At 36.4% G+C, this 23,475-nt stretch overlaps 1 protein-coding gene across 1 annotated transcript in view; it reads left to right on the top strand.

The window, feature by feature from the left end:
• The window catches only part of ern1 (endoplasmic reticulum to nucleus signaling 1), a 40,258-nt gene that overhangs the window by 9,959 nt on the left and 6,824 nt on the right, over positions 1-23,475 (top strand). The window contains exons 2-19 of the mRNA XM_016540164.1: positions 3,726-3,846; positions 7,542-7,575; positions 7,880-7,952; positions 8,164-8,236; positions 9,436-9,558; positions 11,464-11,565; positions 11,646-11,907; positions 13,065-13,143; positions 14,359-14,524; positions 15,042-15,157; positions 18,026-18,214; positions 19,006-19,264; positions 19,372-19,462; positions 20,121-20,310; positions 20,716-20,815; positions 20,975-21,174; positions 22,447-22,594; positions 22,698-22,825. Of these exons, the coding sequence (XP_016395650.1) occupies positions 3,726-3,846; positions 7,542-7,575; positions 7,880-7,952; positions 8,164-8,236; positions 9,436-9,558; positions 11,464-11,565; positions 11,646-11,907; positions 13,065-13,143; positions 14,359-14,524; positions 15,042-15,157; positions 18,026-18,214; positions 19,006-19,264; positions 19,372-19,462; positions 20,121-20,310; positions 20,716-20,815; positions 20,975-21,174; positions 22,447-22,594; positions 22,698-22,825 (2,454 nt within the window). The remainder of the gene's footprint in view (positions 1-3,725; positions 3,847-7,541; positions 7,576-7,879; positions 7,953-8,163; positions 8,237-9,435; positions 9,559-11,463; positions 11,566-11,645; positions 11,908-13,064; positions 13,144-14,358; positions 14,525-15,041; positions 15,158-18,025; positions 18,215-19,005; positions 19,265-19,371; positions 19,463-20,120; positions 20,311-20,715; positions 20,816-20,974; positions 21,175-22,446; positions 22,595-22,697; positions 22,826-23,475) is intronic.

Genomic DNA, 23,475 nt, shown 5'->3' with positions numbered 1-23,475 from the left:
TGTGTGTTCACTGCTGTGTGTGTGCACTTTGGATGGGTTAAATGCAGAGCACTAATTCCAAGTATGGGTCACCATACCACGTCACTTTCATAGGCTATTTATCCCAAGTAAAATTAAAGAACTCCATTTCAAAATTGCTCATAGATACTACCCTTGTAATTTATTTTTGAGCAGATTCTCTGAGAATATATCCTCAATGTGCTCATTTTGTAATACTGATGAAGAATCTATTCTACATCTGTTTTATCATTGCCCATTCACCAAGTCTTTTTGGTCAGAAGTTACCATGTTAATTTTTTCCTGCTGTAACAAAATGATAGAAATAACAGAATCTATCATTTTTTTGTCAGATTTTCATTCCAAGGACATTAATCTGGAACATATTGTTTTATTGCTTTGTCTTCTGGGTAAATTTCACCTTCATAAAGCCAGAACTTTTCATTGCAAACCTAACTTTAGAAAGTTTTCATCTGATATAAAGTCCCTTTTTACTTCTTTTAAGAATATGTCAAATCCTTTGAACTCAAAGGCTTCTAAAACTTTTAACATTCTTGAGTCTATTGTAAGCTATCTTTAAAAGACTTTCCTCTCTTTCTTTCTTTCTTTTTTTTCTTTTTTTCTTCTTTATCATTGGTATATTTTGTTAATTTGTGTAGCTTGTCTAACTTCATGTCTTGATGTCTGTTAGCCCCATGTTACTTCATAACTGTTGTTATTCTTTCAATTGCAATAAAAAAAAAAAACTTATGTTTTTGTCACTCGGCTCGGCTAATGTCCGTCCCATGCACTGAACGCGCTCTCCTCCACATCACGAGTAGACACGCCCCTTATTGCTGATTGGCTACAAGTTTGGTTTGCGATTCGGCCCGAATCAGTTTTCTAAAGTGTTTTTGAAAAATCACTTACTCTGCCTTTAATCTGGAACATATTGTTTTATTGCTTTGTCTTCTGGGTAAATTTCACCTTCATAAAGCCAGAACCATTCATTGCAAACCTAACTTTAGAATGTTTTCATCTGATATAAAGTCCCTTTTTACTTCTTTTAAGAATATGTCAAATCCTTTGAACTCAAAGGCTTCTAAAACTTTTAACATTCTTGAGTCTATTGTAAGCTATCTTTAAAAGACTTTCCTTTCTTTCTTTCTTTCTTTTTTTTCTTTTTTTCTTCTTTATCATTGGTATATTTTGTTAATTTGTGTAGCTTGTCTAACTTCATGTGATGATGTCCGTTAGCCCCATGTTACTTCATAACTGTTGTTATTCTTTCAATTGCAATGCAATATAAAAAAATATATATATTTAAGATCGTAAATCAATATGGTGGCTAGTTATAATGTCCCTATGTTAGCTATGTTTTGTGAAAGACTAAACGCCATTGTGCATAAAAATACCACAGAAAGAAAGTTAGTCAATATCACACGAAGAGTGCCAGTTTTCACCTCTAAAATCAGCATGATTAAATATTTTCCCCACGGACCATTATTACTGACGCACAACCCGATAAACGCTGGACTAGACCATAGACTGTATAAAAACAGGGACCAGATAAATATATAAAAAAAAGCGCTGGACATATTTAAGACCGTAAATCAATATGGTGGGTAGTTATAATGTCCCCTACGTTAGCTATGTTTTGTGAAAGACTAAACGCCATTGTGCATAAAAATACCACAGAAAGAAAGTTAGTCAATATCACACGAAGAGTGCCAGTTTTCACCTCTAAAATCTGCATGATTACAAATGTGATTTTATTCAACAGTTCAATAAACAAGAAGGTAATATTATGAGACTTACGTTTTAGACACTATATTGCCTGTTTTTGCTTTATTTTGGCAACAAAAAATTCCAAACACGGCCACAGCGCTGTTTTGCGTCTCTGAGCAACATGACGGCGTTTCGTTCCTGAATGAATCAACCGTTTAAATGATTCGGTTCAATTGCAATGGCTCACTTCTTAACAGTGACTTGCTGCCACCTGCTGGCGGGTTTTTTTTTTTCATTTTTAAAATAATTTGAAATCTCAGTATTCAATGTTTTATGTTTAAAATTACAAAATATTATTTATGCATTTGTAACTGCAGGTTAAATGCATTCATGTCCCTCTGTGTGGGAAATTCATCCCATGCAGCTTCTGTGTTTCCTCTGCATTGCAAAGATGAATTTTGATACTATAATTTGTTTGGTAACAGCCGAAATGTCTTTTATTCTAATTGACTGATTAAATGTAAGAATTTGACTCAAAAGAATGCGCACACTTTTAGAAAAAAAAGGCTTTATAAAGGTAAAAATGCCCATAAAATGTAAAAATCAATTTAAACTTATTGGAACAGATTAATTTCTATCACTGCTGTGAACTGACCCGCACACAGAATATGAGGGATATCAAAAACAAGTTTTACACACACACATGCACACACCAGTACGTATAGGGACATTTAAGAGGGTTAATTCTCCAAATAACTCTAATTTCATGTTGCAGAAAAATGTGTTTAAAAATTGTGTATGGTCTCTTGTTCTTGTTCCAAGTTACCTTCCTGTCCACTGATTTTTGCCTCTCACAAAAGCCACAAAGCCTTCCAAGAAGACAGTAAAGTCTTATGTCATGCTTGAGCTTTAGTTAGGCTGAAACTTGAAAGTTAAGTTGCACGACATTAATGCAATGTTTAGGTATTATTATTATTATTATTATTACTATTATTTTGATTTATGTGCTTGAGCTTTAGTTAGGCTGAAACTTGAAAGTTAAGTTGCACGACATAAATGCAATGTTTAGGTATTATTATTATTTTGATTTATGCCTTCGTTTTAGTTTGTTTACCTTTATTAAAGTAATGTGAAATAGATTTTTGTATTTTTATTTATTTAAATTTTTTATTGATATATTTGTATTTGCATTTTGAATGCAATTTGGCAATTAAATACATTAAATAGGTTTAGTTTTTCACGGTTATTAATGTATGCAATTTCAGCAATAAAAATGTAAATTTTTCTAAAAAGAAAACAAATTAGTTGTTTATTTTAAGAGATCTTTCTTATTATCTCTTGTATATTTAGTATTGCTCTTTAATAAAGAAAAATGACTTATCCGATTACTCGATTAATCGACGGAATAATCGGCAGATAGCTACAGCCCTAATTACAGCAAAGTGCGTGATTACAGTACTAAGCCGCTGCAATGGAGCAGCTCTAATGCTATTAAATTAAAGATGTACCATAGAGCAAAAAAAAATGAAAAGTGAAAGTAACAAAATACTTGTAAAATACATCCCTAATTAAAGGGTTTCATGAAAAAGACCGTTTTTAGTACTTCCTTCTAAAAAGAATTCAGCAGAATTCTGTTTTCAACCACATAGTGTTTATTTTTGGTTTCAAACACAATATATATATATATATATATATATACCGATATGTATACCAATATATTGCCAGGGCTTATAATTACCAGAATGATGTTTTCCAAATTTTTTTTTTTGTTTTTTTTTTTTTAGACAAACACCACTGGTTTAACTTTAAAGTATTGTTAGAGTATTGTATCATGAGATCAGTGTACCATTACATCTGTTACTAGTAATAAATGCACTGTATAAACATTTGCATTTAAAATATTTTTCTAGCAAGATATTAATAATTCTCTCATAGTTTGTAAAAATATTTTGTCTCAAAATCTTGCATCAGTGCGTGAGCAAGATAGAGAGCATCTCCCCAGTAAAGCTGTGTGTTTGCAGGGCTTTTGCGGCAGCAGTACGGTGTCTGTACCAGAGAGTCTACTCTTTGTGTCCACACTGGACGGGAACCTTCACGCCGTCAGCAAGAGATCCGGAACAATCAAATGGACTTTAAAAGAAGGTACGTATATGTGCTTCTTTCAAGACCAGTATCAAAATACTCGTAGCACATTGCAAACTGCAATGAAAACAGTGGACGCCCAGTGAGCCTGTGAAAGTGAATACCAGCACTATTGTTTGCTGGTGTGTAATATTGTTATCAGTGGTTCTCAACTTATTCAACTTATTTACTTATTTAACCCATACAGGCTAAGATACTGCTTCTGGTAATTTTTCTGTAATTATGGCAAAGCTGCTTGTTTGCATATGTTTTAGATTGTCTAATATTCGAATATAGCAAATGAATTAACTGTGATTCACTTTGTGATTTCATAAGCTTCAAGAACTGTTTGTTCTTCAATAAAAATTTGAACAATTCTTCATAGTACTCAATACCCATAGCAGGAAAAATAGACATTCAAGTTCAAACTGAAAAGTGTCTAGCATTGTTTTGTTTGAAGAAAAAATATATATTAAGGCCAGGATTTGAGTGGTATATTAAAATAAGTATAGATATTCTGGTTTAAGTTTGAGGGTGATTTTTGCAAAATATTATTTACTATTTTCTACTAGCTTTTGTTTTTTACACAATAGTCATTGTTTAAAACTTTACTAGAGAGACACTGATTTGCGTTATCCAGCTTGGAAATTAATTTACGTATCAAGTTTTGATCTGTCGTTCACGCTCCGTTTCAGAAAGCGTGATGTAAGAGGGCTTGTGATGCACAGAAACGATCAGAGAATATGAGAGATTTGTGTTTTAAAGCTAAACACACACTGAAATAATACACTGACTGAAAACTGGACATGAGTCACTATTCTCTCTGCCGTCTCTGATGTAATCAGCTTGTATTTCTCTGCGTTAGTGCAGTGTATATTTTTGGACTGATTGTTTGAATCCATTTGCTTACTAGATCCTTGAACCAGGGCCGAGTCCAAAAATGTTTAAGCGGGTGGGCCTACATAAAACAAAGTGGATGGGCAAAGTGTAGTGTTTGAAAACTTCATGTCAGATTGCCAACAATGGTTCAAGATGGCAAATAAACAACACTGGCAAACAAACAATAAAATGCCTATTTCCGGTCAAGTATAATGACAATACAAACATTATATGAGTTTGGAGTTTTTAAACTAGAAACACTGAAAAATATCTAGTTGCCTTTACATGCCCTCCTACAATATCTTTATGGTTAATAACTTTCTAAACTTTCACCTGTCGAAAAGTACAAGGACACCTCGTAAAAGAAGTAATTCATATTGATCGATCAGTTTAAACTAAGTCTCCTGAAGAGACACAATCACTTCATTCGAATAGTTAATTTAGGATTTTGTTCATATATAAACATTGATCATCTTCTCATCCAATACATGCTTGCTTGACACATGGGAACCAATGAGGTTTGTTTTAACACATCAAGCAAGCACGCTAAAGCTTCTGCGTTTACTATATATGATGAGCTCTATGTATGTATGCTGATGAGTGTTTATATGTAAATAAAAGCCTAAATTAAATATGTTCATCAAATGAAGTGATCGTTTCCCTTCAGAAGACTTGGATTATATAGATTGGTTCATGTGGAATGATATCATGTCTCATATCAGTCTCTTTTTGTACTTTTTGATGCAATAAATTTTAGTTGTGTTAACTTGTAATGAATGAACAAAAAAGTTATAAGAACATTTAAAAATACAGATTTCTTTTTTGTGTGTTCTGAAAAATATATATACATTTGTGTTAATTAGCCAACTGAAAAAGTTATCATTTTGATTTATCATAACATTTGTCATAACTATTGTTGGTCATATTAAAAATAAGGGTCCCACTTTATATTAAGTGGCCTTAACTACTATGTCGTTACATCAAAAAATAAGTACAATGTACTTACTGTGTTCATATTGTGTTGCAAAACACTTTTGCTGCTATTGAGGTGGGATACGGTATAAGGTTAGGGACAGGTTTGGTGGTATGGGTAGGTTTTGGGGTGGGTTAAGGTGTAAGGGATGGGTCAACAGTGTAATTATAAATGTAGTTACAGAAATTAATTACAGATGTAATTACATGCAGATATTTTTCAAATATAAGTGCAATGTAAGTACATGTATGTACACAATAAGTGCATTGTACCAAATGATTAATTTAAATGTAAGTACATAGTAGTTAAGGCCACTTAATATAAAGTGGGACCAAAATAAGAAACCAATTTGCACACAAACAGTGTGTCATCAAGGCCAGGCACGTCTGTTCACCTCATTTCCTCTTGAGCTTTTTCCCAGAACAACACATGAATGAGGGATGGTTCCATTTAATGCATTTTAATGCATCCTCCACTTCTGCTGCATTAGCATGCATTGAATGGAATCTTCCATCGTTGGTAAACTGGCCACACACTGGCTTTATTTTTCAATATCCAAAGTTGCATTTCGTTCACCTTCTGTGACTCTCAAAAGCCTGATGTACAGGCTAAGCCAGTCATACACGCTGTAGCTACAGGACTGCGATGGACGTTAGAGGCCGTTGCACAACACACCCACAGCAGCCTGTGCTGTGCAGTCTGACCTGATAGTCTGTGTTTAAATGTGCTGTCGTTGTGATCATGCTCTCACACAGTTGTCATGGATAATAAATCTAAATTGCGTAACTTTTAAACTGCTTTTATTTCCAGCAAACTTCTTATCGTGCAAATATTTGAATGAACAAAAAGTTCAACAACTGAGACAAACTGCCATAGGCATCTTCCATTTGTAAGATTACAGTTTTTTTTTATGTGGCCTCATGCCTCATGCAGCAGAACTATGGCATGTTCACGCAGGTGATCAGGCATAACACTTGTTGTTTCATAGGTTTGATGACTTTACTAATATTCTAGAATATGATAATAAAATGTAATAAAATGGAATTGTTGTTTATATGAAGGTCTAATAGAGGTGATACTGGGAGCAATAAGAACTAAATAAATGAATACCCATTAAAGGAACACTCCACTATTTTTGAAAATAGGCTAATTTTCCAACTCCCCTAGAGTTAAACAGTTGAGTTTTACCATTTTCGAATCTCATTCCGGCATAATAATCAAGGAACTTTGCTGCCGTACCATGGGTGCAGCAGGCGCAATGATATTTATTACGCAGCGCCAGTAATAGGCTAACTTCCGTCAACATAACCAACGTGACCACCTGCTTGCACAGGGAGCATGCTGGGGACTATTTTCAGGCACTGCGTAATATCATTGCGCCTGCTGCACCCATGGTACGGCAGCAAAGTTCCTTGATTATTACGCCGGAATGAGAGTATAGTTCCTAGCCATATCGGCCTAGAAAATCCCAACTTTTAATTTTCCGTCGGTCTTAGTACATGATGTAACTACAGAAGAGTCAAGTTTTAAATAGGAAAAATATAGAAACTCTTTGGTCATTTTTGAGCGAGATGCTAACGGTCTAATCAGATTCAATGATCTATGCTAAGCTACAGCTAAAAGTGCTACCGCCAGACCCGGAGATCGGCTGAATGGATTCGAAAACGGTAAAACTCAACTGTTTAACTCTAGGGGAGTTGAAAAATTAGCCAATTTTCAAAAATAGTGGATTGTTCCTTTAAGTTTACATCCAAGTTTTATGCACAGTACTTTGTTTGCTTTGTGTCTTCATGTTTGCTCATCCCTTCATTTGCCTGTGATAAAGTATAACTCTTAACTGACACCTTTCTCATTCCCAATGCAGATCCTGTTTTGCAAGTCCCAACGCATGTGTCAGAGTAAGCCTTCTTTCATTTATGCTTGAGCGCTTGTGCATGAAAAGTGAAACAACAGGAACTGTGCAAGATGCTGAGCTAGCACGATTCTTCCTATTCATGATACCATCTAAATGAAGCCACAGATAAAAACACCTAACATAAGCCTACATATTAAAGGATAAAAAAAATAATGATCTGCGTGCTGCTGTTTTTGTCACAAAAGAATTTGCTGTTTTTTATTTTCTGTGAGAAAAAATACAGGTTTGGAGCAACATCAGTCATTCAACATGACAATCCTGAACAAATTTTATTATTATTTTTACAGGCCTGCATTCCTCCCAGACCCCAATGATGGCAGTTTGTACTCTCTCGGAGGGAAAAATAATGAGGGTTTGACGGTGAGAGATAACTTCTTTTCATTTCTCATGAAGGACTTCCTCATTCTCTGGAATCTAAGGATAGATATAATTCTCGTTTCTTAGCTTTAGAAATGAGAAATGTCATTTTGAAGTGAAACATCTGAGGTGCTTTTACCAAAAGAAAAAAGTTTCTAAGTGTAATTTTGGATGGAGTAACAAATATTATATCTAATATTTGGGGATGTTTCAGAAACTGCCGTTCACCATTCCTGAGCTGGTCCAGGCATCTCCCTGTCGCGGTTCTGATGGCATCTTATACACGGGTGAGAGACTTATTCTCATTCATTCTTTTGTAATTATTCATCTAAAGTTCCATTCAACCAAGCATCACTATTACTATGCCTTATAGATAAGGTAGAGATTTAAACAAACCCATAACCATAAATAATAAACATTGTTCTTCAACATGATTAGAGTGTCAGGCAGCAGAGGTTGATATTTGAGGAACTGGCCAGTTCCTAGCGGCCTCCCTGTGGTTGGGAGGGTGTGTGGGCGCTGTGGGATTGTTTCATGATCTCACTGCACACAAGATGTCTGTCTGTACCACCCTTTCTTAACTCTTAAATGTGCAAATCACAAGGCACAGCTACATCTATAATGACACCCAAAGGAAGAAGGTCAAACACTGATTAAATCAGACTGCAGACAGGCCTGAATGTTAAACAATGAAAATCCAATTTCTTAATCTCTTTAAATGAGACTTATCAAGTTTAAACATCAGCATTTAAGTTCCTCTCTGCAATGAAACTCATATGTTGAATATCACAGTGTAACCCACAGGAAATAACCTTGTTTCACTCGAAGCCACACTTGTTTCCAAGCGTAAACATGTGGTGTGTTTGAACTGAAGTGTCGATGCCTGTTTACACATCCTGGAGAGAACATTTACTCATGCTGCATCAGTTATGTGGACTTTTGGTCTTTAAATTGATAAGGGGGAAATTGAAATGGGAAAACAAGAAGCACATGGGAAAACCCTGCACTGAATATGTAAATGCTCTATCTTTAGATCTTATGGAATTATTCTTGTTTATTAGTGTTTTTTTTTTTGTTTTTTTTTAACTAGCTGATGTCACCAAACCCTCTAATTTTTTATGTACAGCCTGTGACATGCTGTTGATTACCATAAAAGATAAGCATTTACATAACATTATTTCAGGTATTGTATATGTTAACATGAGACTACTGTGATAACAAACATACAAGCTTCACATTTCTTTAGTTTTAATCTGTCCAGAATGTCTTGTCACATACACTTCCATTTTAAGTGCAGGTCTGTACACAAAGTTTTTGTTTTTGCAAACTGAAGAATGGGTCAGAATTATTTTCTGTAGTAGAATCGCAGATGCTGCACAAAGAGATGATATTAAATTAAACTTTCAATTGAATGCAAATTGCACATTCACAATTGTATGCTGGCCTGTGCTTGAGTACATGAAGGTTTTTTTATGTTTGCTTGTAGGTAAGAAGCAAGACGTGTGGTATGTTGTGGATCTGCTGACTGGTGAGAAGCAACAAACACTGACCTCTTCCTACGCTGAGATGTTATGTCCATCTTCATCTCTGCTCTACCTCGGCCGCACTGGTAAGGGCCAATACCTGTCCATAGTTCTGACTTTAGGTACCGTGAGACCATCTCTGTTTGTGTCTATATGAGCAGAAAAACCAAAGATATCTTTAAGAGTGGTAGTGCTTCTTATCAAAATTATAAATGCTGTAATACTGTTACTGGACAGTAGGCATGTGACTGTATTAATTTTTTACAAATCACGATAATTGATACAACTTTTATCAGGATTTTCTGTATTATCATGGTATTTAAAGCATTGAATCATATATTTTATTGTTGTGCTTAATGAACATTTAAATCAATCCACAAATAAATTATGATTTATAGACTGCTGAATATACAAAGTATTGCATTTCACATCACTGAAAGTTTATTGGTTAAAATATAAATGAAGACTGTTATGAATAGGGGAGTAATCTTTAAATTACGTGGGATAATTAAAATAACTGACGTTTTTTACATGGCTCTCTAAAATGCGTGATTCTGGTCAAATGCAACATTTAGTAGTCAGATATATTCAGTGTTGTCTATGGCAACACTGTATTTTTTGTTTAATTCAAAAGCAACTGGCCCATTTCAAAATTGTAAAAGGACTGTCCCAGTTTAAATGCAAGTAAAAAAACTTTTTTTATGAAGTATACTCACTCAGGGACTTGTGTAAGTAAGAATTTACCTGAAAAGATTTTAGATTTTATTTTATCATATGTTAATTTAAAAAGTCTTGTATAATTTTATCTGCTGTATTTTTGTGTTTATTTGGTTTTATTTTGTGTTTGTAACTCTTGTATTATTCTAACTCAGTTTTGCCATTAAGATAGCCTTAGATGCTGACATGGCAATAAAAATAAATTACTACTACTCCAGATTGAATTGAAAAAAGATACCAGAGAACTTCATTTAAGTATTTATGTTACTGTAATATTGCTGCACCCTGTCATTATGTCTTGCATAACACAAGCAAAGACATGTTCACACTCATTCTCCCAAGTATTCGTATGTGCATAATATATCACAATTGCATGGGTACAAAGACAAAAACAAAAGTTATTAAACACTGACACACACATTTATGTGTAAAAATGCGGAAATTTGACCATGGCACAAACTAGTGCATTTGTTTCCGTAGTCTCACAACAACCTGTAACCTGAGACCCTCTCTGTAAAACGATGGGGATTATTATTATTCATTATGTATTAAATTATGTAATGCACATTCATTCTAAGATACACTTTTCACCCCGTAGTAGTAAGCCTTGTCAAGCACTCAGTCAGCTGGGGAGTGTTAAACAGCCCTTAAGCAAGGGTTGCATTAGCACATTCTACATTTTGACTTGTTAGTGGAAATTAGCTAGTGTGTTTTTATAGAAATGTAAACAGTTGTGCTAATATGTTATCTAGAATTGTTAACAGCTCACAATAACAATATTGTGCATATTACAGAATAATGACACATCACATCTGCTGGAGTCGATACACGTCTAATGCAAAGACATTTTAAAGCCAAAACAACTCTCATATGATCTGAATATCAAAGATATTCATTGTTGGTCTTGCTATGAGTATTACACTGAATGTATGAGTCCAAGAAGTCAAAATGTAGATGTACATAAAATGTACATACTAATGCAACCCTTGCTTATGGGCTATTTAACACTCCCCAGCTGATTGAGTGTAAAACCTGCGATAAGATGCATACGATGAGAATTCTTAAGACTACAGGGGATATAAATGTGTCTTAGAATGAATGTGCGTTACAGAATTGAATACATAATGAATAATAATAATCTCCATTGTTTTACAGAGGTGGTCTCAGGTTACAAAACCATCGATTAGATGCTTGAGAAGGCTTACGACTACAGGGGTGAAAAGTGTATATTAAAATGAATTTATTGCTGAGCTGTTGATTGCATTGATCCTCAGAATACACGATCACTATGTATGACACCAAGAGCAGAGAGCTGCGCTGGAACGCTACTTATTCTGACTACGCTTTCACCCTTCCAGACGACGACACCAAACACAGTAAGGCAGCTTTATCAGTTTGAAAACCCTTTCAATCCTCTTTCGTAGCACAACATAACATTGTTTTCTGTGTTTGACAGATATGGCCCACTTTGTGTCCAATGGTGATGGCCTAGTGGTGACAGTGGACAGTGAGTCCGGAGACGTGCAGTGGGTTCAGAATTACAACTCCCCTGTGGTGGCGATCTACATCTGGCAGCGTGAGGGCCTGCGCAAAGTCCCGCACACCAATGTTGCTGTGGAAACTTTGCGTTATCTCACTTTCATGTCAGGAGAGGTGGGCCGCATTACACAGTGGAAGTATCCATTTCCTCGGGAGAAGAAAACCAAAGATAAACTGATGTAAGCAGCCCTTCTAATAAGACAAAGTACTTATAATGTTTGTTTGTTTTTTCCAATGGGGGTAAATTGAGAAAAATGACTGCACATGTTAATTTTTTACAGGTTGTGAAACTGTATTTTGCTTTATTTCCCTAAAATAATATTATCCTTCTTAACAATTTTGGTCATCATGTCACTTCCAGCATCAAGTTTCTTGCTGAAATGCCACCTCTTTTATATTTACATGGATGGCAAAGCCACATTTTACTCTCATTTAGCACTAATATTGGACCATGTGTACATAAGTGTACCTGCATGTTGCATCTCCAATATCTAAGCCACATCCTGTCTGTGTTTGTGAAGTGTGGGGAAGAACTGATTCTAGAAATTCAAAGATGCGTAGCCTGCATTTTCAGTATAGATTAAATACTTAAACGCTTTGAGGAGAGATGCAAAAATTGTGAGTACAGTCCTGCACTTAAAATGGAACTGTTTGGGACAAGACATTCTGGAGGTTTAAAAGAAATGTGAAGCTTGTATGTTTGTTAAGCCTTTCATACAACTTTATATTCTGAACTGATCAAGAACAAGACACTTACTGGTATTGGACTGACATTAGTATCTCATGGTTGCAGTATCGGTATTTGTACCAGATAAAAAAGTGGTATGTAGTAGGGCTGCACAATTAATCGAATTTCTAATCGCGATTGCAATTATGAATGCCACAATTACGTAATCGTTCAAAGCGGCAATTAATCGTTCAAAGTCCACTTATGTTATTCTGCGTGCTAAAGATGCGTTTTTTTCTTTCTACATGTTATCTTAAGGGTTTTATAAACATCATTCAATGTAAATTGTGATAATCGTAATTAATAATCACAATTACAATTTCAAGGGAATAATCGACAATTATGATTTTTGTCATAATCTTGCAGCCCTAGTATGTAGCCATCCCTAGCTTTGTGGCACAATGTTTAGAGCAGCTCACTTTATATATTGCAGTAACAGACGTAAAATAAAACTGGGATTGTTGTTGTCATTATGTAAAAGACTGGATGAATAAAGATTAGCCATTGTATAAAACTTAGCAGTTCCTTTGCGAGATGTTTATAGTCAAAGTATGTGACTTTTGAAAACAAAATATGACTAATTTGCTATTTCTGGCTGGTTTCTGACAGGTCCACGTTGTATGTAGGGAAACACTCCTCTGGCCTGTATGCTTCTCCCTCCCTGGTGCATGATGGAGTTACTGTTGTGGTGAGTGGTGTTAAAAACCTTTAAAAATGTCTTCTCATACTTTTATAGAACTACATGGTTAAATTAACTGTAGTCACGCTTATAACCTCAGGGTTTGGCCAACAGTCACTTGATGAGAACAAAACTTGAACTGAATTAAGCTGGATGATTACATGGTTGTCTAGTGGAAAGTGTAGTCGGAGGTGGAAAGTTATCAATGGCTTCAACATTTGCAACATTTCATGAACCGAAACTCATAGTTGTATAGGAGTATAACCTTGACGGAGTAAAAAATGCCAGAATCTCTCGTGCACAGGGCTTCAACAGAACCTGATCATATCCTGTAAGAAGATATGTAGTCATGCGATTTGTAACAGTATTAAATTGCAATTCACACATTCACTGACTTGAATTCATCTCTTCTATAAGTATGTTTTTATTTTTCAGTGTAAATATTACGTCAAAATCAAATCAATTTGAGCACGATTTAAACTCGGATGATTGTAACCACTCTTAAGTTCGTCTGCCTTGTGAAAACTAGAGCATTTTGTGATATCACAAATCCCGGAAAATATGCGTTGTAGTCCAAACGAGTCGTTCGTTGTAGTTTTTGAGAAGTGATATCTGTTAAATAAAATATCTCCTTTTGAATTGGACTTTGAGCTTTGTAACTTTGCAGATCTTTTTTATGCTCAAACAGCAACATTACAGACTAACTAAAGTTGAAAAAGGGAAAAAGCATAATAGGACCCCTTTAAAATTCCTTTTTTATATATATTTGTTTGGCTATAAAGTTCTGATTAAAAGAATTAAATTCTTAAAAAAAGGCTATAAAATTATAAAAACAAATATTTGTAAATTAATATCTCACGGTATTTGGGGAAAAAATGCTTTTTACCTTAAATTGTACTTTTCTTTGACAATGGCATAAATGTGACTCTCTTCTACATCATTAACCAGTATAATTTTCAGTTTGTTAGGCAATGCAATGTCTTCATGCTTGGAAGTTGGAAATAAAATGGGAGTATCCCACATCTGACTTTGTAAAAATATTTACAGTGATGTAGTAGAATGTTCTTGTTTATTTGTTTGGTTTGTTTTTTTGTTTTGTTTTATTAATACAGATTTTTAGAATTTTAGGCCTGAAAAGGTCCCAGTACCGATTCAGAAGGGATAGAATGCTGTTGTAGTGCATGCATGCTCATGACCAAGTGTGTGTGCATGTGTGTATTTCAGCCTCGTGGCAGGACGTTTCCCATGCTGGAGGGCCCCAGTAACCAGGAGTCAAGCATGGAGGATGAGCAGGAGTGTGTGATCACTCCCAGTACCACAGTGAAGTTCAGTGCAGCACTGAAAGAGAGAAACCACATCAACTTCATGAGGAATTCACTGCTGTTGATAGGTGCTGCTTACTGCACACTCAAAAATACCTGCACTCAAAGCTGTGGGAATCATGCAAAAATGTGCCACTCTTGCCCACTAGTGGAGACATTTTACTGCAGTTGTAAAATATCTCCACTTCTTTCCCAGCCTGTACACGTTTTTTGGTGGGGATTCCCCAGTAAATTTCGCATTTCAGGGGCTAAATATCACGTTATTGCGGTCGCTTCAACCCGCGGACATGAAAAACAACCCGCGGTAACGGTGTTAAAGTAGCCCAATTCCACGGGAAAACAGCGAACTTGGCAACACTGCTGAAGACAACAAAACAAACTGTCACAATGTATCTTAATGTTTTACAGAAATGTGGTGTTGTAGAAAGCCATAAACTACACGTTTGCTGAAAATATTACATTTATATTCTTAATTAGCGCATAATTGTCGTAAGTCTTGACCGACTTATTATGTGCTGTACTATGTTGCCTCATGTTTATTAAGGTATGAACATTTTGCTCAACGGTAATGTTTCTCTTCTGCAGGTCACCACGAGACACCGCCAGATGCTCATACTAAAATTCTGGAAAAATTTCCAGAGAGCATCCCTCGCCAACATATCAACGTTATTCCCCCTGCCACAGAGAAGACCATTGAAGAGGTAAAAACGATAAGTAAACACTCAGTAGCACTGCTGTGTGGATAATGTTATGTAATAGCTTTAACAATTTGCAATGTGTATAACATGGAGAGGATTGTAAATAATAGCCATTTCTGAAGTCTGATCACCAAATCAATGACTTTCACGATGCGTTTTAAAAGAGGAAGGAGCCTTTTAGACCACCTTATTAGAGAATTATTATTATTATTATGGTTATTGGTTTTATTGAAAAGAGCATGTGGTAACATGATTTGGAAAAAGCACATGACACTTTGTGGAAATACAGTGATCGACAACAACATTAAAATAATAATAATAATATGTTTAATTTATATAGCGCCTTTCCCAAGCTCAAGGACACTCTACAAGGTACAACAAACCAGCAAATATTGATTACAAAGAAACAATTTCATTGGACATTTGCCCAATTCAGTTCAGTTCAAATAATGCAGTTGCATATAACACAGATTATGTAGTAAAGACAGAAATGATTTTAGATACAAATGGCAGGTTCGAGATTGGACGGTAGTTGGATAGATTTACAGGATCCAGATTCAGTTTTTTGAGAATAGGAGTAACAGCAGCAGTCTTGAGTGAGATAGGAACAGTGGAAGAAATGAAAGACATGTTGATGAGGTGTGAGATTGGGGCAGAAATAACAGGGATACAGTGTTTCAGGAGAAAAGTAGGTGCAGGGTCTAGTCGGCTTGAAGAGGAATTCGATTTCTGTATTAAATCAGCAATTAGAGATGGATTTGTTAAGGTAAAGGTAGTCAATGATTGGGTAGACTGAGTTTGCTCACAATTAGAAATAGTCGGTTCCTCATCAAAAGTCCCACATAAAACATCTAACTTTCCCTGAAAGTGGTGCAAAAAAGTACAACACAAATCTTCAGATTCATGTTGGCTGATACTATGATTTGGTGCCTGGATTAGTTTGTTTACCATGCTAAATAGTGCTTTAGGCCTATTTTTAGCTTTGTTAATGATGCTGGAGATATAAGAAGAGCGGGGCTGCATTCAAGGCAGTTTTGTAGCTCTTGATGTAATCAGAATAAACAAGATAATGGACAGTTAAACCCGTTTTCCTAAAAAGACATTCAAGTTGTCTGCTTTTTGCTTTCATAGCACGAAGCTCTGCATTACACCAAGGACCAGTGAGACATGGGAACAGACCTGGTCCTAATTGGAGCATACTCATCCAGGATGTTAGAAATAAGATAATGGTACATATCATAAATCATAGATGGACAGGTAAAATGTAAAACTTCAGGAACAGCAGAGGAAGCAACAGAAGTAGAGAATGTACTGGTATCGACAGCATTTACATGACGATATGAAATTGTTATGTTATCAGTGCATTTGGCTGGACAGATTAATGTAAAATCAAAAATAATAAGCTTGTGGTCAGAGATAGGAATAGCCAGACCACTGACGGAGATATTATTCAAACCAGATGTACAGACCAGATCAAGTGTATGACCATGAGTGGGAGTTGGAAAGTTAATGTTCTGAATAAGATCGAAACAGTCCAGTACAGTCAATAGTTGAGCAGTATTAGAGCAGACAGTGTCAACATGGATGTTAAAATCACCAAGTAAGATAACCTGGGACTACACAGCACAGGCTAACGTTAGTAATTGACTGAGTTCTGAGAAGAATTCTGTTTGCTGCTTGGGTGGTCTATAAATCAATATAACTATGACGGGACTTTTTAAACCAACCTTCATAAGCATAAACTCAAATGTCGTAGTATTATGAAAATCACCTGCCAGATATTGTATAGATCCCCCTTGTGTTGCCAAAACAGCTGTGATGCATTGAGGCAAGGCCTCAACAAGATCTCTGAACGTGTCCTGTGGTTTCTAGCACAAAAGACGTTAGCAGCAGGTCCTCTAATTTCTGCAGGTTGTGAGGTGGGGCCTCCATGGATGGGATTTGTTGGTCCAGCACATCCCACAATTGCTCAAACAGATTGAGATCTGGGGAATTCGGAGGCCAAGGCAATACCTTGAACTCTTTGTCCTTTGTTCCTGTAACCATTCCTCAGCAATTTTTGCACTGTTGCAGGGTGCTTTCTGCTGAAAGAGGCCACTGCCACCAGACAACGCCATTGCCAAGAAGGGGTGTACGTGGTCTGATGCTCATGTGCCCATTGTAGGCTCTTTGTAGGGGTCATCATGGGACTCTGACCGGTCTGTGGCTACGCAGCCCCATACGCAGCAAACTGCGATGAACTGTTAATTTTTACAACTTTCTTTAATGGCTAGCATTAAGTTTTTCAGCAATTTGAGCTACAGTAGCTCTTCTCTGTGATCAGACCAAACAGGATAGTCTTCACTCACCACAGGTGCACAAGAGTGTTAAAGTTGGGTGAAATGCTTGTCCCCTGAAGGTTTTTTTAGGGTTAGGGTTGAAAATGTCCAACAACGCAGGGAATGATGAGAGGGCAGCATCTTCTGTTTCAAGTTTTTGCATTAAATCACACAGTGCACACCACTGTGTGATGTAATGCATTCATGAATTCATGACAGCATTGGTAAAGTACCCAACTGTCCCTCTGATTTTTATTGTAAGGTGAAGAACCACCAAATTTTTAATATGGAAGCACTTCCCGCATCATTCATTCATTCCTTGACTGTGAAACACAAAACGTACAAAGATGGACCCAGAAAATGTTTGCCATTTTCATCACAAGGACGGCAAAAGAATCTGTAATACAGCTGTCATGCTGTACAGATTTGACCTTTTTTTATAAGCTGAATTTTATTGAATGCTTGATTATCTGTATATGCAATTTAATTGCTAAAAATCTTTGTTTGTATTTGTGTTTATTGCCATATCAAAGCATGTTCTGCTTTGTTCCAGAAAGTAAATGAGAGTGGAATGGAAGACAACAGTCCTCTGCCTCCACCTGTGTCATCCCTGCAGGAGAAACCCGACCGTGTCCCACGTGTGGAGACTCCAGTGGACTCCATGCTGAAGGACATGGCCACCATCATCTTCTGCACTTTCCTTCTGGCCGGCTGGGTGGCCTTCATCATCACCTACCCCAAGGTAAACACACTAAATTTGTTCATTGAGGTGAGTTTTACTCTCACCATCACTCTAAGACTGAATGATTTTCCAAGCTGAATGTCTAGAATCTAGCCCTCTACAGTTAAGACAAACATATAATAAGATAATGAAAGTCAAGCAGTTAATCAGAGACTTAGAATCCCAGCTGACATGCCTTACTCTTCATAAAAACACAGTTTCTAGTTTTTAGATGGATCATGTTCATGCACTTAATCTACTAGAGTTATTTATCTTAGTAAAAGTCAGAATAAAAGCAAAGCTAACCAAAATGAAAATAACTTGTATTCACACAATATTGTGTGACTATAGTGAGTTAATTGAGTGAAGGGAATGATGGGTAAAGGGAAAGAAGTGGGGGAGAAGGAACAAATGTGAAGGAAGGACAAGACAGAAAAGATATTTGCCACACCCCACGAGCATGCAACCATTCCAACATGTCCCAGTCTGAGATGGGATATTCAGCTAATGAGCACGAGGATGCAGGTTAGGGCTGTCAGCAAAACGAGAATCACAATAATTGGCATTACCGTTTAATCTATTTTTGAATTTGCCAATTGGTTGGCATTTAGGGAGGTTGTGTGCTTGCAAAATGCCCCACACCCATTCTACATCTTTGCCTAATATGGCCTTTATTGTTCTGTCTAGGCAAAAAGTAAGGTTATTAATTTAAAATAATGCTAAATTTATAAATGTTTGGTTGAAAAGTGTCTCTTCTGTTTGGTCTCTTCGGTCAGCTCTGAGAGTATTGTGGTGTGTTGTGTTTTGATCAGAGTGTCCACAAGCAGCAGCAGTTGCAACACCTGCAATTTCAGCAGCAGATGGAGGAAAAGCTGCAGCTCCTGCAGCGGCAGCAGCTCATTTTCCAGCCACCCAGTGATCTGCCTCCTGACACTGACTTCCTAGAGGCAGCCCATACCCGCTCTGAGAGCTCCACCCACAGCAGTCCCAACATCACCCCACGAGCATCCAACCATTCCAACATGTCCCAGTCTGAAATGGGACATTCAGCTAATGAGCACGAGGATGCAGGTTAGGGCTGTCAGTAAAACAATAATCACAATAATTGCCATTACCATTTAATCTTTTTTTGAATTTGCCAATTGGTTGACTTCTGATTTCTTATCTTTTAATTTCAGAGGAAGAATCCAACATTGTCAGAATTGGAAACATCACTTTCAACCCTAGAGATGTACTTGGACATGGTGCTGAGGGAACTATTGTGTACAGGCAAGTTATATTTACATTTATTCATTTAGTAAATGCTTTTGTCCAAGGTGCCAAATGTGAAATACAACAAGTGATTCATCAAAAAGAGGCAAATAAACATGAGAAGTAGCTGTAATGCAAAGTTTCAGGGATCGTTCAGAATAGTACAAGCTAGAATAGGGAGGGCATAGTGAAAGCATAGAGGGGTTTTTTTTTTTCAGTAGGATGCACTTAAGTGCTCTAAGAAGAGAAGTTTTTTTGGATTTTGTTCCTCACTGTGATGGTACCAAAAGGTGTTGCTCACTTACCAATCTCAGGCTTCTGGAGAGGATGTAGACTCTTAAGAGTGAGTGAAAGTAGGAGGGTGCAAAGTGTGTGGCTGTTCCGTATAGAAGCAATATCTTGAAATTGATGTGAGCCACAGCCAGTAACCAGTGGAGAGAGATAAGAGGTGTCACGTGAACTCGTTTGGGCTTGTTGAAGACCAGTCATGCTGCTGCGTTCTCAATCATTTGTAGAGGTTTGATTGTGCTTGATGGAAGTCCTACCAGAAGAGCATTGCAGTAGTCCAGCCTAAAAGTGACAAGGACCTGGACAAGAAGTTGTGCTACTGTTAGAAAGGGCCTGATCTTCCAGAGAATGACCATTGTAATTTTTTCTGATTTCTGTGTTATTTCAGGGGTCAGTTTGATAACCGTCCAGTGGCAGTGAAGAGGATTCTCCCAGAATGCTTTAGCTTTGCCGACCGTGAGGTTCAGCTGCTGCGCGAGTCAGACGAGCATCCAAATGTGATTCGTTACTTCTGCACTGAGAGAGACCGTCAGTTTCAGTACATTGCCATAGAGCTGTGTAGCTCCACACTGCAAGAGGTATAACAAACACCACAACATGACATGTCATTGGTGTTTCAGGTTAAAAACCCACATTGAATATTACAATAATTTATTTAAATGTGCATTTTAGGTTTTATTTAAAATGTCAAACCACAAGAACAAAAACTTTTCCTTTCACTGACCATTTTTTCATGTTTAACACATATAAGGAATTTATCAATGTAACCCTAGTAATTTACTTGAACTGAAATGGACAAAATCTGATGATCATGTTATCCAGCATGATTCGAGAATGTTCCCAAGCAAGCGTCTTGTAATTTAACAGATTGCAGAAAGACACAAATAATTTTTTCTATACTGTATAATATAAAATTATAATGTTGTTTAATTTTAATAATGATTTATTTATTTACTTATTTATATTTTATTGTTTACTTTTAGTATGTGGAACGAAAGGATTTTAACCGCCACGGTTTGGAGCCAGTGACACTGCTAGAGCAAACCATGTCTGGACTGGCTCATTTACATTCACTTAATATAGGTAACCTAACCATTATCAGCAACATCAGTAATACACTTTTAAATAGTCTGCATTTTAGGTGAATGAATCAATATTCTTGAAGTACTGTGTTTTTTTTTTTTTTCAAAAAATCTGTTTGATACAAGTTTTTGTAACACTCAGTCTTTCATGGGTTGATAGTTCACAGAGATCTGAAGCCACACAACATCCTGGTGTCGATGCCGAACACACATGGGCGTGTGAAGGCCATGATCTCAGACTTTGGCCTATGCAAGAAGCTGGCAGTGGGCAGACACAGCTTCAGCAGGAAGTCTGGGGTCCCGGGCACTGAGGGCTGGATTGCTCCAGAAGTGCTCAGTGAGGATGCAAAGCATAACCCTGTAAGAGCTCAGAAAACAGGCTGTGTCTGTTTGCATTGATTTTAACAGCTAAGAGAATGAAAAATATTGTTTGTTTTTAAATAAATTTAAATATTATAAATATTATAGTGATTATAATATATACAGATTATAAATGTTGATAGTTTAGTTAGTTATTAGAAATTAGCAAATTTGTATTGATGTTAATTTATAAGTACAATGTTTATTTATACTTACTTAATATATTAGTATGTGTAGAGATTAATTTAGATTACTGTGTGTTGTAAATATTCCTCATTATTAGTTTCTGATAACATTATTCATTATTTGTTCATTATTCGTTAACTGATTGAATCATGGTAATGTGTTACCAATAATTTCATTTGACCAAATTTGAAATAGCACAATTAGAACATGTGTTTATTTCATGAATTTTTCATTCCTAAAGTAGCTCTCGTATATGAAACTACTCTTACGCTAGCAATAGCATTTCTTGCTCTCTCTTTGTCTATTCATTTGAAACTTTTGTAACAGTACATGAAGAATGTGTGTAAGTTACATAACATTAATGCAGTCAACAAACCAGGAACTATTTCAGAATTATAGAAATAGTACAAATAGCTTTGTAATTATAGACAATGAGTTGAAACGTTAAGTTAGTGCTTTGGTATATGGTTGATATAAATATTGCCGTTTGCGAGAAATGTCATAAGTTTTACTGTGGTAATATGTCGTGTGCCCTGATGATCTGTCATTTATAGCTGTCATATATATATATATATATATATATATATATATAAAAGACACAAAATAATACTGTATCTTTAGCAGTACCCATCGCAAATGATCCGCCACACTCTACTGCTGCACAGCAAAACTTGAAGAGAACAATTGTTGAGCTTTATATAACTTAAAACTGACAGGGAGAAATATTTAACAAGGACGGGACAGGGTGATCAGGACATGAAGTGGCAGGGGTCTTGTTTTGTCCTAAAAGGATTTTTTTCCTGCAGTAATGACATTGAACATAACTGCCTGAACGTTACATAGCTACTTACCAAATAAATAGATAGATAAACATTAAATATTGATTTGGCATTTATGTGAAAAAAAATGGAAGTGCACAAGTCACAAGTGAGACATGAAACAGTTACACAGTTTAGCTGTCATTATATAAAAATACATGACTACAGAATCCTGCATTGGCCATCAGTATTCCAGAAAGCCATGTCAGAAGAGTTTTGTCAATGGCTAGACAATCACAGTTTCACCTTTTCACCTCTGATGTTTCAGACCTGCATGGTAGACATCTTCTCTGCAGGCTGTGTGTTTTACTATGTGGTATCTGAAGGCCACCACCCCTTTGGAAAGTCCTTGCAGCGGCAAGCAAACATTCTGCTGGGTGCCTACTCGCTGGAATACTTAGACCCTAACAGACATGGTAGGACAGAAAGACATCTTCATGCATTCAAAAACACCAGAGCTCATTTTGGGTCAGTTTGTCAAATTTTTGATCATGCATGTGATCATTTGTGCTGTTGCAGACGATATTGTGGCCCGAAACTTGATCGAGCAGATGTTGAGTATGGAACCAGAGAAAAGACCCTCAGCAGACAAAGTGCTAAAGCATCCCTTCTTCTGGAGTCTGGAAAAACAGCTGCAGTTCTTCCAGGTTAGTTAGTCAGTCATCCTTCATTTAATCAGGTTTAAATGCATCTTTAGCAAACAGTACCCTGGCCAAGAAGACAGCAAAAGGCACAACAACAAAGACTGCATTTACACTTGGCATTAACATGCGATCACTGCGAGCCGATCAAGCAGATCAGATCATCAGTCAATCAGAACACGGCACGTTTACACTTGGCAACATCAGCTGACTTCTCTATCTGGACAACATCCGGATACAGGTCACATGTTAATGCCAAGTATAAACGCAGCCAAAGTAACTTAACAACACCAAATCATCTAAGATCATTTCTATTTTTTTCTGTAAATTTATAATTCTGTCTGAACAGAATTGTTTACATAAAAATAGTTAAAGGGGTCATGAATTGGGAAATCAAAACTACCTTGATCTTTTAACATATAGGAGGTCAGTAGCGGACTCCTGTGTGAAAGCTGCTTCCCCCCCTCACAAGAGTCACCTAAGAGGGGATTGAAATTCAGGCCCTGAATAAATGTCTAAAAATCCTGATTGGAGTATCACTATAAATAGTTATAAATGATAAATAGAAGGCTTTAAAAAGATCGGTATCGGTGATCGGTATCGGCAGATACTGCTGTCTGTGATCGGCCTCAAAAATCCTGATCGGAGCACCCCTA

The sequence above is a fragment of the Sinocyclocheilus rhinocerous genome, unplaced genomic scaffold (assembly GCF_001515625.1).
Source record: "Sinocyclocheilus rhinocerous isolate Xijiao unplaced genomic scaffold, SAMN03320098_v1.1 scaffold2593, whole genome shotgun sequence".
NCBI lineage: Eukaryota > Metazoa > Chordata > Actinopteri > Cypriniformes > Cyprinidae > Sinocyclocheilus > Sinocyclocheilus rhinocerous.
The sequence above is the reverse complement of the archived record's forward strand: the minus strand, read 5'-3'. Positions and strand labels throughout refer to the sequence as shown.